Here is a 15787-nt window from a genome sequence, read left to right as displayed (position 1 = left end):
TATGTAAATTTACACAAAAAATGCATGCTAAGCTTGATGTCATCAAAATTATCAGTAGATCCTGTTATTATTTACTCATTTTACTACTTTTACTATTGACAAGTCATAACCATACTCATCTGAAATTTAAGCCTGATTATTTGCATCACTGTATTATGAAAGTTCATTTCCATTATTTTCCCAGTTTTTGGCACCCCAGCTGCCTGAATGTGGGCATTTTTTAGCTTTTATTTATTTATTTTACATTGTATGTTTTCCATCGTAAAATTCTGTTATATGTGGTCAGCTAGTAATGAACATTAGAAGTCTTGTTCTATCCACAATGTATGTTCTCTGTGTTTTGTTTTCAGGTGAGCCCATCAGATTAGCTGGGTTTGGATCGACTCAGTGCTCTGGAAGAGTTGAAATTTATTACAACAACATCTGGGGAACAGTCTGTGATGATGACTGGGACTTAAACAATGCTGAGGTGGTTTGCAGAGAGTTAAATTGTGGGATGGCACTAGAGGCTCCTCAGTCAGCTTACTTTGGTGAAGGAACTGGACAGATTTGGCTCGATGAAGTGACCTGTTTAGGAAATGAAAATTTTCTAACTCAGTGTGAACACAATGGATTTGGAGTGCACGACTGTGGACATGAGGAGGATGCTGGTGTCATCTGTTCAGGTGAGAAAACTTTTACATACTGAAGGGATCTTCGGACATTTTGTTCTTGTGTGTCACAACTGTGGACATGTTCAGGATGCTAATATCATCTGTTCATCTGTATATTTATGATTATTCACAGGATAATATAAATTAGAGTATCAGTAGATGTAAAAAGAAGAACTTTTGTTTGCAATTACTGATAGTCTAATTTATGTTATTCAGCCAGAGAGGAAAAATATTTCCCTGTTGTTTGAAATAAGAGGCAATTTTTATGAAGTGATAAAATGGTCATACTGTTTCATTAGATTTTTAAAAAATTTTAAATGTTAAAATGTTTTTACAAGAAAAACAATAGTTTTACATCCTCACTTTGGATACTGTGGCTCCTCTGAAAAGGAAAGCCTCAAATCAGAAGTGCCTGACTCTGTGGTATAATTCACAAATGCACAGCTTAAAGCAGATAACCCAAAAGCTGGAGAGGGAATGGCGTCTCACTAAATTAGAGGATGCTCATTTAACCTGGAGTTTGTTGCTCTATAAAAAAAAAGCCCTCCGTAAAGCTAGGACATCTTACTATTCATCATTAATTAAAGAAAATAAGAACAACCCCAGGTTTGTTTTCAGCACTGTAGCCAGGCTGACAAAGAGTCAGAGCTCTGTAGAGCCGAGTGTTCCTTTCACTTTAACTAGTAGTGACTTCATGGAATTCTTTACAAATAACATTTTAGACATTAGAGAAAAAATTATTCATAACCATCTCAAAGATTATTCTTCATGTTCGGCTGCTTTCAGCACTGCTGGTATTTGTTTAGACTCTCTCTCTCTCTCTCTGATCTAACTGATCATCTGCAGAGGAACGGTTTATTTGAAGAGTTTCAGTCAGGTTTCAGAACTCATCACAGCACAGAAACAGCATTAGTGAAGGTTACAAATGATCTTCTTACAGCCTCTGACAGTGGACTCATCTCTGTGCTTGTCCTGTTGGACCTCAGTGCAGTGTGAGTTAAAAATCAGTGGGTGCCAGTTTTGAACCTGAGGCAGCCACATGTATAATCACTACTGTTAGAACTTGAAATGAGGATGATGATGGTGCTGATGATGGGAAACTTTACAGATATTAACTCAAACAGGAATTTATGATCTCAGCAGGTCCTCAGAGGATGAAGTTCTTGGTGAAAGTGAATCTGGCTGCTGTCGACTCCTCTGTGGACATGACAGACTCGGCTGTGATGGAGTCCATCGTGAAATCAGTAACTTGTGCTAGAAATCAGTCCTGAAATCTTAGAAAAGTGTATTTATTTTTTTTTTTAATTAGAATGATGTTTTTAAGATAGTTTCAGGTGATGAACATTCCCAGAAAGACAACTTTATTAGCATCTTGTGACTTATCTTGTGACTATTTCATGTAAAAATTTCATTTACCATTTTTTTTTTAAATAACAGTCTATAATTTGCAGTGTAAAGACTGAAGTTTAATTTCTGTTACACAGGTCAAAAAGGAGCTGGGAGGTACATCTGTGAGCTGGTGGAAACCTCCAGAAAAGAAAGACACACAAAAGCAAGCGACATGTACTCCATAGTTCAGCCTATTTCAGAATATGCAGAAAAGAGGCGTGATGTTACCCGAAGTCTATAAAAATGATGCATATGATTTGTTCTTGTTTGCTTGTTTTCTGTTGTGGTATATTTAGCTGTAAAAACAAGCATATCTCTAAGTGTGCAAAGTTTAAAGGGTTTGAAGACTATTTCTTCTGTTCAAAGATTATTAGTTGTGTTTGTCCCAGCAGAGATATATTACAGTCAAATATGAAACTTAGCATCTACTTTGAATTGAGGTGAGGAAAAGGATTTTCAGTATAATTAAGTCATATTTCCATGAGGTTTGCATGATGAAAGACAAAACAAATGGAAATGTAGTTTCCTTGAACTTCTTTGTCCTTAAAGGTTTCGTCTTTATTGTTTATGGCATAATGTTAGAATTTAAGTTCAAGCTACTTTATTGGGGATGCTTTGCACTGACTAAACATCTATTAAAAATATTAAATGCAACTGTGTGATCGTACGACTAAGTCCCTTTTTTTTTTACATATTAATTGAAGCTTCAAATATTTTTTTCTTTAGCAGTAAAAAAGCTTGGTGGGTTCTTTTTATCCTTTCCTTGTTAATGTTTGGCTTTGTTCTATATACCATTTAAATGATGTGATCACTGATTTCTTGTGTTAACGTACTTTTCCATTTTCTGTGTTTGTTTTCCATTAGTTTGCTTAGATGTCCAGTACTGAGCAAAAGTGTTGGACCACTCCACATTTCTTTATATTTTCCCAGGAAAATGATAAATCATTGCAGCGATTTACTGACACACGCAAACATGCACATAAATACAGAACGCAGCAAAAACAATTCTAACAAGCTTGAAACTCAATATTTGGTATGACTGCCTTTATTCTTCAGCACAGCCTGAACTCTCTGAGGCAGCTTTCTTGTCATTTCTTTAAGCAGTCTTCAGGAATAGTTCTCCAGGCTTCTTGAAGGACATTCAAAGCTCTGGCAGCTTGGAAGAAAAATGTAAAGAAAATATAAAAAGCAATGGCCCGAGACATTTGCACAGTACTGCAGGTGTGCTTTGTTTTGGTGGGTGGATTTGACTTTGCCTTGAACACTGTACCTATGTTACTGACAATACTGTGAAACATTAATTATTAAAATGCATTTTATGTGTGGCATTAAAAAGGCTCCTATTTAAAAACAGACTCGGTGAGCCTTCTTCTCACAGCAGTGGCCTCAGCGCGAGTGGCAGTTGCAGCCTGTGACCACTAGAAGCAGCAGAGTCTTCTTTCCCCTCTTAAGACGGTTGTACGCATGCTCACACGCCAGGAAGGAAGGAGTATCCTCTCTCCAAGATGGCAGCGATCATAGACAACAGCAATACCGTAGGGGCGACAAAGAAAAAGCATCTCGGGATTCCCGAAGCGGTCTTTGTGGTGCGTAAAGCTGGGCATTTCTCGCTATGCCGCTAGCTTGAGTTGTTTTTACCCCGCTGAAACACGCCTGTTGCCGCAGCAGCCGGTATGCAGGCGCAGCATGCTGGCTACCAGCTAGGCTAGCGCGTCCGCTAACAGATAATCCTGCTGTGTGTGCAGGCTGGGCGGCTGCTCGCTTCCATCTATGGACATCTCTGCGTTATTGTCTCTTTGCCTCGTTTCCTCTTCAGGCTTTAAAGTCGGTTCATCTAGCCGTAATGCAGTCTAACCGGAGGCTGCTTTGCTGACAAGTCTCTTGGTGACGTTTAGCTTCCTTCATGCATTGTCAGGCAGTAAAATGAGGAAAGGTAAATTTAAAATGTGCAGTGGAGGCGTCTAAACGTATGTAAGCTGCTGCTATCAGGTGTCACAGAGTTGTCACGTGATTAACCTGTGATCTGTAGGTTATTTTTCTCCTTTAAGAGTCAATTAAGTTATTTATATAGTGCCAAATTACAACAAACAGTCGCAATACAAGGTGGACATTATAACACAGATCCCACACAGCATTTTGCCTGTTTTATCCAACCAGCAGTCACTGGAACCAGAAAATGTTTCTTTGTTTACTTAAAAGTGCCTTAACTGATCAGTTTTCTGTAATTCATCACTCATGTTCATTCTTTGGCCATTGCTACGCCAGCACAGGCCATTTAAAATCTCACACACACACCTGCACGGCTGTACATGTAAGGACAGAGGCGGTTTACATGTATTAATCAGCTATAACTGATCACATCATCAAATGTTAGACTTTCTTTATGTACAGATCGTAAAGTCTCCGTCTCCCCCTTTGTGACCATATTCATCAGCCGCCACATCTTCCTCACATGGCTCTGCTTCCTGGATGTGTCCACTCCCTGTGGGATGATTTCCCTTCATCTCTCTCTGCTGCTGTCTCTATAGCTCCCTTATGTCCTTTTAGAGTAATACATGAATTTGTAACTGGCTATCAGAAGGTGAACATGAGCCACAGATATTATGGCGTCAATGTTATTTTCTGTTTGTTTTTAAGGTAAAGAGTTTTATGCAAGCCTCTATAGATGTTTCACAATAAAAGTTTTGTTAAAAAAAAAAAAATGAAGGATTTCTGACCAGTGAGATTGTAGAGGAAATGTTTGTATAAACAGTGTAATGCAATAACAGGGGGGGGTTCATAGGTTTTGAAAGACTGATGGATTACTCTGGCGTGTTGGATTATTAAGGAGATGGAATGAGAACAGGCCGGATAACTTAAGCAGTCAATGTGCCTACGGAGTTCCAATTTTGGTTAACTTGCACAGTTTGGATTCCCTTTAACTTTTGCTCATTGACGTGTAAACCAGCACCTACTGACAGCTTTTAAAGTGAAATTGGTTTCATTCGTTTGCCATTACAATCAATTGTGCTCCCTTAGCAAGTCCCATGATGTCATCTGTAAGCTTCCTCTCGATCCTGTTGTCAGCCACCAAGCAAAAAACGTCTGTGTTGGTTAGTGTGTAGCCATTCCTGCATTCCCGGGTTTCAAAAATGGCAGATTTGATTCTTGTGAAGGAGTCGCTCTCATGACTCCTGTAATGACATCTATGCCTGGCCAGTCAGATTAAATTGGCACTCTTAAAATCCCGGCTGCGTAGGTACTAAGAAAGTACCTGGTACCAGGTGCTAGCAACTAGTGGAAAAGCGGCATTAGTATCACTTACTTCCAGACTTATGTTGCCCCCATCCCAACTTGTTCGGAATTGAAGCTGTACACCGCCTCTCCAGCATGTCCTGGTTCTGCCCTCCTCAGGGTAGGACATGCCCAGAACATCATCTAAGGAGGCATCCTAATCAGATGCCCAAACCACCTCAACTGGCTCCTTTCGATGTGGAGGAGTAGCAGTTCTACTTTGAGCTCCTACTGAATGACCGAGCTTCTCATCTTATCTCTCGGTACCGAACCTACGACCGTGAGGCTGTACTGACCAAACGTACCGAACAACTGCTTGCTAATGCTAATGGCGCTGTTGTTACCTAACTGTTACAATAACCATCCATTCCAGTAGCTAACTACTGAAATTCAGCAAGGGTGGTCAACCGCTGGCTAGAACCCTGAATTCAGAGAGCACCGAACATGTCCTGCTTAGGATGTAGTTCACCATATGTTTTACACTGAATTTTTATTAATGTGAAAAGCCAGTTTCATCTGATTTATTGTTATTGTTCAGTATAAGTTAATGTTGGTTAATGTTTTCTTTCTCGCTGGTTGGGATTTACAGGAGGATGTCGACTCTTTTATGAAGCAGCCCGGCAATGAGACGGCAGACGCAGTGCTGAGGAGGCTGGACGAACAGTACCAGAAATATAAATACATGGAGCTCAACCTGTCTCAGAAGAAACTCAGGTGACACCAGCGAAGGAACACTTAAACTCACTGTTATTGGATTATACAGAGATTTGACGTGTCAGTAGAGTTTGGTGTAAATATGGGACACCGTCAGGTGTTGAACACCATGGATAATTTGAGTGATAAACAAAGATTTGGACACAGCTGTTAAGGGACCTTTAGTCAACTGTGTACAGAAGAGCATCAGCAGAATTTAGAAGATTCCTTAAGTACAGTCTTATTTTAGTATATACGCATACACACTCCATAATAACTTCCAAATTGCATCTCTTTGCTTGTAGGTTGAAAAACCAGATCCCTCAAATCAGACAGACGCTAGAAATCCTACGACACATGCAGAAGAAGAAGGTGCGTAAATGTTACTGTGAACCAACTTTAAAATGTTAACAAAAATTGACTGGAATCAGGGTGTGTTTAGCCTGTTGTACATGTGGGATGCTTAAATTTTGATTTGATGTGTCAGTAGCTGCACTCTGCATGAGAGGAGGTTTAAACTGTGGATGGAAATTACTGATGTGGTTACATGGTGCCTTGAGGTGACTGTTTGTTGTGATTTGGTGTTATATAAATAATTGAATTGAACCGCCTCTCGCCCTGTGTCAGCTGGGATAGGCTCCAGCCCCCCCGCGACCCTGAACAGGATAAGCAGAAGTGGATGGATGGATGGATGGATGAACTGAAATGGTGGAAAAGATGAATTCTCTTTTTCCACCAAAATTCCTGTATCATGAGCGAAGGGGTTATAAACCTCGACCCGAGATAAAACATCCCAGGTAGAAAATATTCTAGCTGGGAGCTGCACAACATTGTCACAAATATGTGACAATGTTGTGCAGCTTCTGAAGAGTTACAACGTTAAGTTAGTTAGGTTATTATTAAACCTGGGAACTTAGCTTTGGAACTCTGCAGGAGCTGCACAATTGTCAGGTAATAAAACTGCAAAATATTTTCTACCTGGGATGTTTTATCTCGAGTCAAGGTTTTTAATCAGCTGCTTAAAGCGCTGCTTTTCCACCGTGTTACCACATCAGTAATATTCCACCCACTGTTTGAGCCTCCTGTCATATAGGATGCAGGTAGCAAGTGCTGCAGCGTCGCACAGTGCAGTCATTTGTTTACTTTTGGCTCGCACTTTGGCAGGTGTTAGCATCTCCTTTGCATCCTGGTTGTACTTGACGGTGTTGTTGCCTGAAGTGGTGATGTTTTCACCTTTAGCAGGTACAGCTAACGGGTACTATATCGTCAGTAGAGCAGACGCCCAGCTCTTGCTCTCAGACATGCCCGGGCTTGTCTCATTGTTGCGTGCACTAGGGAATATAAACGCATAGCATTGCTATAGCAGTGATATCATGATGCGACACTTTTATATTAAAATGTATTTCAAAGCAGTGGCAAATGCTTCAAATCAAATAGGTAAAACGAAGTGTGTGGTAGAGAAGCTGATAATAAAGCCCCTTTAACCAGGTGTGTTGTATGTTTGGTTCTTTTAGGAAACCACAGAGCCCATGGAAACACACTTCCTGCTGGCTGACAATGTTTACTGCAAGGCATCAGTGCCACCTACTGACAAAGTCTGTCTATGGTTAGGGGTAAGTAGCTCTCAGTGAGCATTTTATTTCAAGGATAAGGCCAAAAAAATGCAGACCTTATTTTAAAAATGCTAGTTTTTAAACAGGTTATGCATATGAAGCTGAGCATTGCCCTCTATGTCCACCCTGATGTTTTCCCATTTGCAGGCAAATGTCATGTTAGAGTATGACATTGATGAAGCCCAGGCTTTGCTAGAGAAGAACCTCTCCACAGCCTCTCGCAACCTAGAGACACTCGAGGAGGATCTGGACTTCCTGCGAGACCAGTTCACCACCACTGAAGTCAGTATCCTTCCACAATGGAGCCCACCCAGGTGGAGCTTACTGCAGTGATGGGGTTAAATAAGCTCTCTGAACCAAATGTGGTTCATTTTTTTTAGAGGATTTGATACAGTGAAAAATGGCGACATCTACTGGCCAAATCTTTGGTTTTACATTTGTATGTGTGGAGGCCATGACCTTATAATTAGTCAAAAATACACAGAGTACTACTGGCATTGTTATGTGTCAGTGAAGCTCATTACATACATGAGTTCTGTTGTAATTTGGAAGTATTAAATTATTAATTAAATTATTTGATGACTATATAAATTACTCACTGTTTAGAAGAAAAAGCATCCATTTTTGACCCTAAAGTTAAAGTGAGGTGCCTCTGACTGTATGTCTAGAGACAAGTGGACCTCAAAACAACCCTAGAGCTGCAAAGACTATTTGATAGAAAGGAAATTAAGCGGCTATTAAAACCCAAATGCTTTTTCACTGCTCTCTGCTGTTTTCTAGACAAGAAGATTAATCAAGAAACTGTTTGAATGACAAATCAATGACCATTATTCCTAGTTAACCTATTAACTGGCAACGGTCCGCCTGCGGGCCGTTTTTACTGCTTTCCGACTTTGAAGTCTCATAGCGTCACAGTAACGCTGCAGTTCGCCCTTACGATGCTTTTATATGACAGACTAGACCCTCAGAATTGGATTGACACCTCATTTGGCCAATCATGTTATGAAATGGGTTTTCCAGGGCCAATAATAATCAGACAGCATCATGTGACTTTTCTGGACATGTCCCCAAATGTTCTCCAATTGTTCTGATTAGTTGAGTCTGACCCAAAATCCAAAACCACAGCTGTATAGCCAATAAAATTCCTGACACATGGGTATGTGGCGCTATGGGGTAGGTTTTCACATGAAACCATAAACTCCCTGCACATTCAGTGCGTCCTCCGTGCGTGAAACTGAGCAGCAAGTAAGAGTGTGTGCGCCGTCGTGCATAAACAGTGTTTACAATACTTTTTCTCACCGACGAATTGTCAGAATCAAAAACAGAATATATTTATTCAACGAAGTAACTAAATGACTCACAAGAGTGGATGAAGTTTTTATTAGAGGATTTCGTCACTGATTCGACCGGTTTTATGGAATCTCACGAACGAACAGCTGTACTCTGAAAGCAATCCATGGTACGTGTTACGTTTTATTCTCAGCTCGTCCTCGTATTATATGCTGTTTAGATGTAAATATATATGTAATGGTGAGCTTGACATGCACCATTACACAGAAAATATCACCGTACGCTGTCGTTACACCACTTATATTGTGCCTGTGCTTTGCATATGGAAATTTACAAGAGCAGTGTTGGGGGCAGGGAAGGTTGTCATAGGTCTCGATGAGGCTTTCACGGGGGTCTTTATTACGTTTATTATGGCAGGATTAGGAGGTCAATGGCTCAGAGCTTTTTTTGAGCAGTAAGTGTCTAAAGTTTTACAGAAAGCTTTATGCTTTGTGGTGGCTTTGTGTAAGTTTTGTTTGTGGGGGTGGGGGTATTTGTTTGGGAGGGGGTTGTAAGTTGTGTATCAGAGAAGGTCTATTGGGAGGATTGTGGTTTTTTTTATTTTATGTGAATATGTAGTGTTTACATTTACTGTAACTTTTGATCAATATACAATTTATTTATTTTGGGTGTGTGAAGGAATCACTGAAAATAGACTGGGGGGTTTTTGTTAATTATTTATATGTCTATAATTATAATTAATTTGTACTATCAGTAACTTTGTGTATAGCAGAGGATTCCTCAGGGTCGTATCTTTGATTAGAGCCCTCATTGATGACTGTATGTTGAAGCATTGAGGAGTTACAGCCATTTGAAGTTTGTATCACAAAGGCTGCTAACATGTAGCACTCGGAGTCTCCAAATAGCACATGTGAGACCTCACCTGAGATCAACACACAAAAACCTTTACAGAACAGTAGGTTTTTGTGCTATCTTGATAAAATTTGAAATCTACGTTGAAAAGTCTTCATTCTACAGCTTCATTATATTTTCCAGTCCATACCTTCTACCCTCAGTGTGTAGTTACATGAAAACAAACAGGAAAAATCTAGGCGAGGCAAAAATTGTCTAGTTTTTCTGTGTTCAAAACTTAATAGCTACATTCTCATTACAGTTAGAGCATTTTTGACTGCAAAAAATGAAAAATGTAGCTTGTCTTCTTCACAAAGAGACCAAGCTTTTGCATGTACTCCAAAGAGGTCAGGAACAGCAGCTGATTTAATTTGGGTATGCTTTTTCAGGCGTTTTTGGTGATTTTGGAGCAGCCAGTTAAGGGGTTAAATTAAGATTTTTTTAAATTATTATTATTATTTTATTGGTTATTAAGCAAATTCTACACATCATGATACAGTCTGACATAATATGAGCTGTGATCACAAACTCTGCAACCACTCTAGCATTCAACACGGTCTTCTTTAAGGGAGTCACTCCCTGGAAGTCTCTTCTGATCACAGCAAGTTTTGCAGCTTCCATTGAACATGAACAGAAAATGAACTTTTACTTCTTTGTCAAACTGAACCGACTTTAATGAGAGGGTGATGAGAGCAGCTGATGAGAGCTGGGTCTCCAGCCACAACCTCACAGACCTGCTTTCGGTGGAATAATCCACAGCAGGGCTGCAGCTATCAATTATTTTAGTAATCGAGGATCAGTTATTCCATTGATTAATCGAGTAATTGGGTGAGAAATACTTTTCTTATCAGAGCGCTGCCTGATTTAAACATGTCAGACTAAGTTAACAGTTCATGTGCATGCATACGCTTTTATCTTAGCTTCTGCAGCTTTAATGTAGATTTTCGCTGCGTGAAACAGTTTGCGTGAAGTCAGATGAGTGCAGCGTTTGCTTTACTCAAACAAGTGAATTGATTGACAGTTGCCTCTCATCCCCTCAGTTTATCCAAATGTGCATATCCCAGGGATTTTTTTTTCTGCACAACTAAAAGCAGCAGGTAAGTGTGAAGCTGTTTTAAACCTGTAGTTTTTGTTTTCTCTGAGTGTTCACAGCTGTTGCCGAATCAGCAGCATCTTCATGTTTATTTCTCATCTCCAGATGAGATCGAAAACGTGATAAAATAAATGAAAGTTAATTCTGATTAACCCCAGCATCACTCTGTTGCTTCTTAACTCGCTACTCCCTTCAGACATGGCACGGGTCTACAACTGGGATGTGAAGAGAAGGAGCAAAGAAAACCTCCTCAAATCAGCAGACAAGTCTTAATATCGGCAGGACAGCGTCCACATCACCTTCTGCTAAATATCTCTCCTTAGTCAATAATTTAAAAAAAAAAAAAAGAACCCAGTCCCCCTCCAACCTCGTGTATGTTCACCCCGGAGCTCGGTGCGTAGAGGGCGTGTTGGAAATCTTTCCACATGCTGTGGCTGTGTTCGGTTTGACCTTGTAAAGATCTTTTGGGGGTTTTTTTGTTGGTTTTTTTTTGCACAGGTGCCATAATTCTCTGTTTGGATTGCAACACGCCCTCTATCCAGCCAGGCTCCACCTTCCACCACTAGTGTTTTCTGTTTATTTGTTACTTTTTAAAGTATTTTTTCAAGTAAAAACTAACAAAAGCAATGAGGCAATTTTTGTATTCTTTTTAAGGATTTGATTTGATTTTTTTTTTTTTTTTTGGCAGATTGTGAGTGAGGGCTCTCTTGCATCACCTTCTCCTCTTTGCATTTTCCCTCCTTTGTTGTTGTTATTTTCTCACATGCAGGACTTGCAGACATTTTAAAAATACACTTAGTATAATACAGCTTGTAGGGAATTAATAATCTCAACAGGAGACAGAATAAAACTAGTTTGTAGCTTTGTTTTTTAACTTTTACAGACTTCCAGGAGTTCAGAAAGATCAGCTGTAGTCCTGCTTCAAACCCGCTGCTCCTCCTCCGTCCTTTTACGTTCCACTCTCGCCCATCTCTTTCACTCCTCTTCCTCCTCCTTTTTGCAGCTGTTCTGTCTGTATTTATTTGTCTCTCACTGTACTCATTAAACAATGAATGAAGTAAAAGGAGAACACTTGGGCAAAGAGACGAGAACCTTCACCTGGTGCCGTGTGTATTTTTTCAGCTGAGAAAAATATGTAAAATATCTGAATGGATGACATGTGGGTGCAGCATGTGCCAGAGTAACTGCAGTTAAATATGAATCGAGGCCAACAGGAATGGGGGGCGGGGGGGTTAAGTCAAGCATTTGATTAACTGGTAAAAGGAGTATCTGAATATCTACTGCAGTGAGCTGCCTCTGTTGAAATAGTCATTTCAAGCACAAAATGGCTGATCAAGTGCTAGGGATGTTCCCAGGTTTTTTTTTTAAATATGTGGCTCACAAATAAGAGGAGGAGACCCCGTGGTAGACCCAGGACATGCTGGAGAGATTATCTCTCTCGGCTGGCCTGGGAACGCCTTGGGGTCCCTCTGGATGAGCTGGGGAGAGGGAAGCCTGGGCTTCTCTGCTTAGGCTGCTGCCCCCGCGACCCGGCCCCGGATAAGCGGAAGAGGATGGATGGACAAAAACTCATGAAAACTAGTTGAAAATTCAGTTATATTGATTTTGAATGTGCACATACCTCCTGCATCCATAAACCAGCATTAGTAGCTGCTCTGTAATAATTAGGACCTGCACTGAGGCACAAGATTTAATGGAAGGGTAACAGACAGTAAAATGCAGTCTGTGGTTACAAAATGTTTCACGTTACTGTTTAGTGGAAGTAAATAACATCTCAGAAGTCTTTTGTTTTTACACTTTGCAAAGTAAAGGCATTGGGTCATGGTATGCAGTGGTTCAAACCACTGTGAGACACATGATGGAGAGTTTGTCTTTGTTTTCCATCTATATATAAAACCAGTAGCTTTAAAAAAAACTACACCCTCTTTCAGTCCTACGTTTTATCAGCCCAATCAAATCTATTTGATTTATCATGAGCATGTTTTGGTGGTCTGGAGCATTTAGGTGTGTGTTAACTGAATGCCAAGGAGGAAAGATTTCAGCAATCATAGCAAAGAAGCAACTGTGACCATTAATCTGGGAAGGGTTATAAAGCCATTTCCAAACAATTTGAAGTCCATCATTCTACAGTAAGAGAGATTATTCCCAAATGGAAAATATTAATAACAGCTGCCAATCTTCAAAGAAGTGGACCTCAATCCAAAGTCAGCTGCAAATAAACCCAAGAGTTCGGTCTCCACTCCACAGGCCCCGGTTAGCATGTTAACTGTTAAAGTTCATGACCGCACAGTTAGAAAAAGACTGAACAAGTGTGGGTTGTTAGGAAGGGTTGCAGGAGAAAGCCCCTTCTCTCTAAAAAGAGCATGGCAGCACAGCTTAGGCTTGGAAAGCTGCATCTCTGAACAAACTTCAAGACCTCTGGAACAATGTCCTTTGGACAGATGAGACCAAAGAGCAGATGTTTGGCTGTAATGCACAGCACCACGTTTGGAGAAAACCAATCACAGCATATCAGCACAAACACCTCATACAAACTGTCATTTCAATGATGATGGAGGGGTGATGATTTGGGCTTGTCGCAGGAGCTGGGCACCTTGTATTCACTGAGTCGATCATGAACTCCTCTGTATACTAAAGTATTCTAGAGTCCAATGTGAGGCCATCTCTCCAACAGCTAAAGCTTGGCTCAAACTGGGTCATGCAGCAGGACAATGATCCCAAGCACAGCAGCAAATCTACAACAGGATGGCTGAAAAAGAAAAGTGCAGTGCTGCAATGACCCCAGTGAGACCTCAACCTGACCGAAAAGTGCTGTAGCGATAAAGTCACACTGAAAATTATTATTTCACATTATTGCTGCTAAAGGTGGTTCTATAAGCTGCTGAGTCCCCCTGTAACTTTTGCCTGTGATTGCATTGAGATGACCCCCCCCCCCCCCCCCCAACCAAACCTCTTCCATCTTTTATGTGCAATATGTTTAATTAATGATTCTGACTTATATTAACATCATCGCCATTGTTGCTAACAAGACTCTTAAGTGTACTTTTACAAACACTGCAAAAGAACTAATCACTACTAGTAATAATGCAGGTTTGTGTATAGCTTGTTTTGCTTTGCTTTTCTGCTTTGGCTTTACTTTTCACATCCAGACGCTCTTTACATCTATATGTTGTGTGTCCAAAACAGTTTGGCTTTTGATAGTGCTGCAATACAAAGTGTCTCTTTCCCAAAATGTCACACTGTTCTTTTGAAAAAGGTTGTAACAAAGCGACAGTAGAGATAAACACCTTTCAGCCCATGTAAGGCCACAGCTGTGGTGACAGCACCTGCCTCACCAACAGCTAAAGAGAGCCCAGCAGTGTTTTGTATGCAGTGTGAAAGCAGCCTCAGTGAAACCATAGCCAAGGATCTTGGCAGAAAACAGCGCAGAGTGCCTGTAAATTACTCTGTAAGTTTCCTCTTGGAAAAGAGCCATAAAGGAGATTGCTTTGCTGTCAGCATGAAACCCCTTTCCATCATATGAAAGATGTCTCTCAAAATACTTGTCCTCTATCACTTCACAGGTCCTTGGGTGACTTTGTCGGAACCTTTGAATGTTTCTTTTTTTGAACCGAGCCAAGACTCACAGCAGAAACCTGGGGGGGGGACAAGTGTAAGGAGTGGACTGCAAATTCCGCCAAAAGTGCATCTTTTAAGTTCAGTGAGTTCATGTGACTTTCTGAGGACTCTGTGCTAGAAATGGAAAAGGAAAATGCAAGCTGCTTGTCAAACTAGGACTTAAACATTACAAGTCCACTTCCACACCACAAAGAGCTTAATGGGTGTCCAGGAAAGAGGAGGCTTCTCTTACAAAGATTGTTTTGCTCCTGGCTGCTTATTTTACACACTGATGTGTTTGACTGTAAAAGTGACTCCTGTATAAGCATCTTTAAGAGGAATCCTGGCTTGGCATATTTATGTTAAAAAAAGATATGCCTTTATTTTTTATGTTTACAGTTTTGGAGTTCTTTTCAGCTGTAAGTCTACAATAACTTTAAACATTTTAAAGCTGGTTTTAAAATAGCGCTTCTACGTCTTATAAGACAAGTAGAAACTGAAACTCAAATGGAAGTTAAAAGTGGGGAAATTAAATTTGCAAAATTAATGATCAGCCACATTATAACAAAATTAACTTTCCATCCATTTTCTTCCACTTATCCTTTTCAGGGTCTTGTGCAGGTATAATAAAAAATCTACTTGTAGTCTTCCAGCCGAAACATCTCCATGAATTTGCGCTTGAAATTTTCCATTGAAATGCACATTGTTTTAACCATATATCATTAGGTATTAGAGAATTTGTCTCCATCCATCCATCCATTTATCCTCTTCCACTTGTCCTGTTCAGGTTGGTGGGGGGGCTGGAGCCTATCCAAGCTGTCATGGGGCGAGAGGCAGGGTACACCCTGTACCGGCCGCTAGCTTGTCGCAGGGCTAACACAGAGACAGCCATTCACACCTATGGGCAATTTAGAATCACCAGTTAACCTAACCCCACTACCTGCATGTCTTTGGACTGTGGGAGGAAGCTTCACACAGAACGAGTTCGGCCTGGTGGTAAATTAAAACCCAGGACCTTGTTGCTGTGAGGCAACAGTGTTAACCACTGTGCCATCACACTGCCAATGAGTTCGTCTTACTTGAAAGACAAATGAACTCAACTCCAAAGAAGAGCTTTGAATGTCCTTCAAGAAGCCTGGAGAACTATACCTGGAGACTACTTAAAGAAATTCCTATATATGTGAATCTAAAGTAATATTAAAATTCAATAGTAAACTGGGGAAAAACAGTTTGTGCTTCTGTCGATACAACAGCTGTTAAACTAATGAAAATACAACTTAAAGTCCAAAGTGTAT

General features: G+C 40.4%; 2 protein-coding genes across 2 annotated transcripts; both read left to right on the top strand.

Moving 5' to 3' along the window:
• The first annotated feature begins 400 nt into the window (after window positions 1-400).
• LOC115797251 (galectin-3-binding protein B-like) lies at window positions 401-2320 on the top strand. Its single transcript, XM_030753773.1, has 3 exons — window positions 401-665; window positions 1797-1897; window positions 2138-2320. Exons 1-3 carry the CDS (start codon window positions 497-499, stop codon window positions 2225-2227), a joined length of 360 nt encoding a protein of 119 aa, XP_030609633.1. The 5' UTR covers window positions 401-496; the 3' UTR covers window positions 2228-2320.
• Window positions 2321-3499: 1179 nt separating this feature from the next.
• vbp1 (von Hippel-Lindau binding protein 1) lies at window positions 3500-11992 on the top strand. The gene is made up of 6 exons (XM_030753711.1): window positions 3500-3628; window positions 5905-6029; window positions 6314-6380; window positions 7523-7621; window positions 7769-7907; window positions 11092-11992. The coding sequence occupies exons 1-6, from the start codon at window positions 3548-3550 to the stop codon at window positions 11166-11168; spliced, it is 588 nt and encodes a 195-aa protein (XP_030609571.1). The 5' UTR covers window positions 3500-3547; the 3' UTR covers window positions 11169-11992.
• The last annotated feature ends 3795 nt before the right edge of the window (window positions 11993-15787 follow it).

This window comes from Archocentrus centrarchus, chromosome 18 (assembly GCF_007364275.1).
Source record: "Archocentrus centrarchus isolate MPI-CPG fArcCen1 chromosome 18, fArcCen1, whole genome shotgun sequence".
Taxonomy (NCBI): domain Eukaryota; kingdom Metazoa; phylum Chordata; class Actinopteri; order Cichliformes; family Cichlidae; genus Archocentrus; species Archocentrus centrarchus.
Note: the sequence above shows the minus strand (reverse complement) of the source record. Positions and strands in the feature narration are given on the sequence as shown.

What these genes read in the sequence shown, in the direction of transcription:
- vbp1 (XM_030753711.1), top strand. Translation starts at nt 3,548, where the DNA reads ATGGCAGCGATCATAGACAACAGCAATACCGTAGGGGCGACAAAGAAA. An exon ending in GACACATGCAGAAGAAGAAG is followed by an intron (nt 6,381 to 7,522) that starts GTGCGTAAATGT and finishes TGGTTCTTTTAG; the next exon opens with GAAACCACAGAGCCCATGGA. An exon ending in GTTCACCACCACTGAAGTCA is followed by an intron (nt 7,908 to 11,091) that starts GTATCCTTCCAC and finishes TACTCCCTTCAG; the next exon opens with ACATGGCACGGGTCTACAAC.
- LOC115797251 (XM_030753773.1), top strand. Translation starts at nt 497, where the DNA reads ATGGCACTAGAGGCTCCTCAGTCAGCTTACTTTGGTGAAGGAACTGGA. An exon ending in TGCTGGTGTCATCTGTTCAG is followed by an intron (nt 666 to 1,796) that starts GTGAGAAAACTT and finishes TGATCTCAGCAG; the next exon opens with GTCCTCAGAGGATGAAGTTC. An exon ending in TGGAGTCCATCGTGAAATCA is followed by an intron (nt 1,898 to 2,137) that starts GTAACTTGTGCT and finishes TCTGTTACACAG; the next exon opens with GTCAAAAAGGAGCTGGGAGG.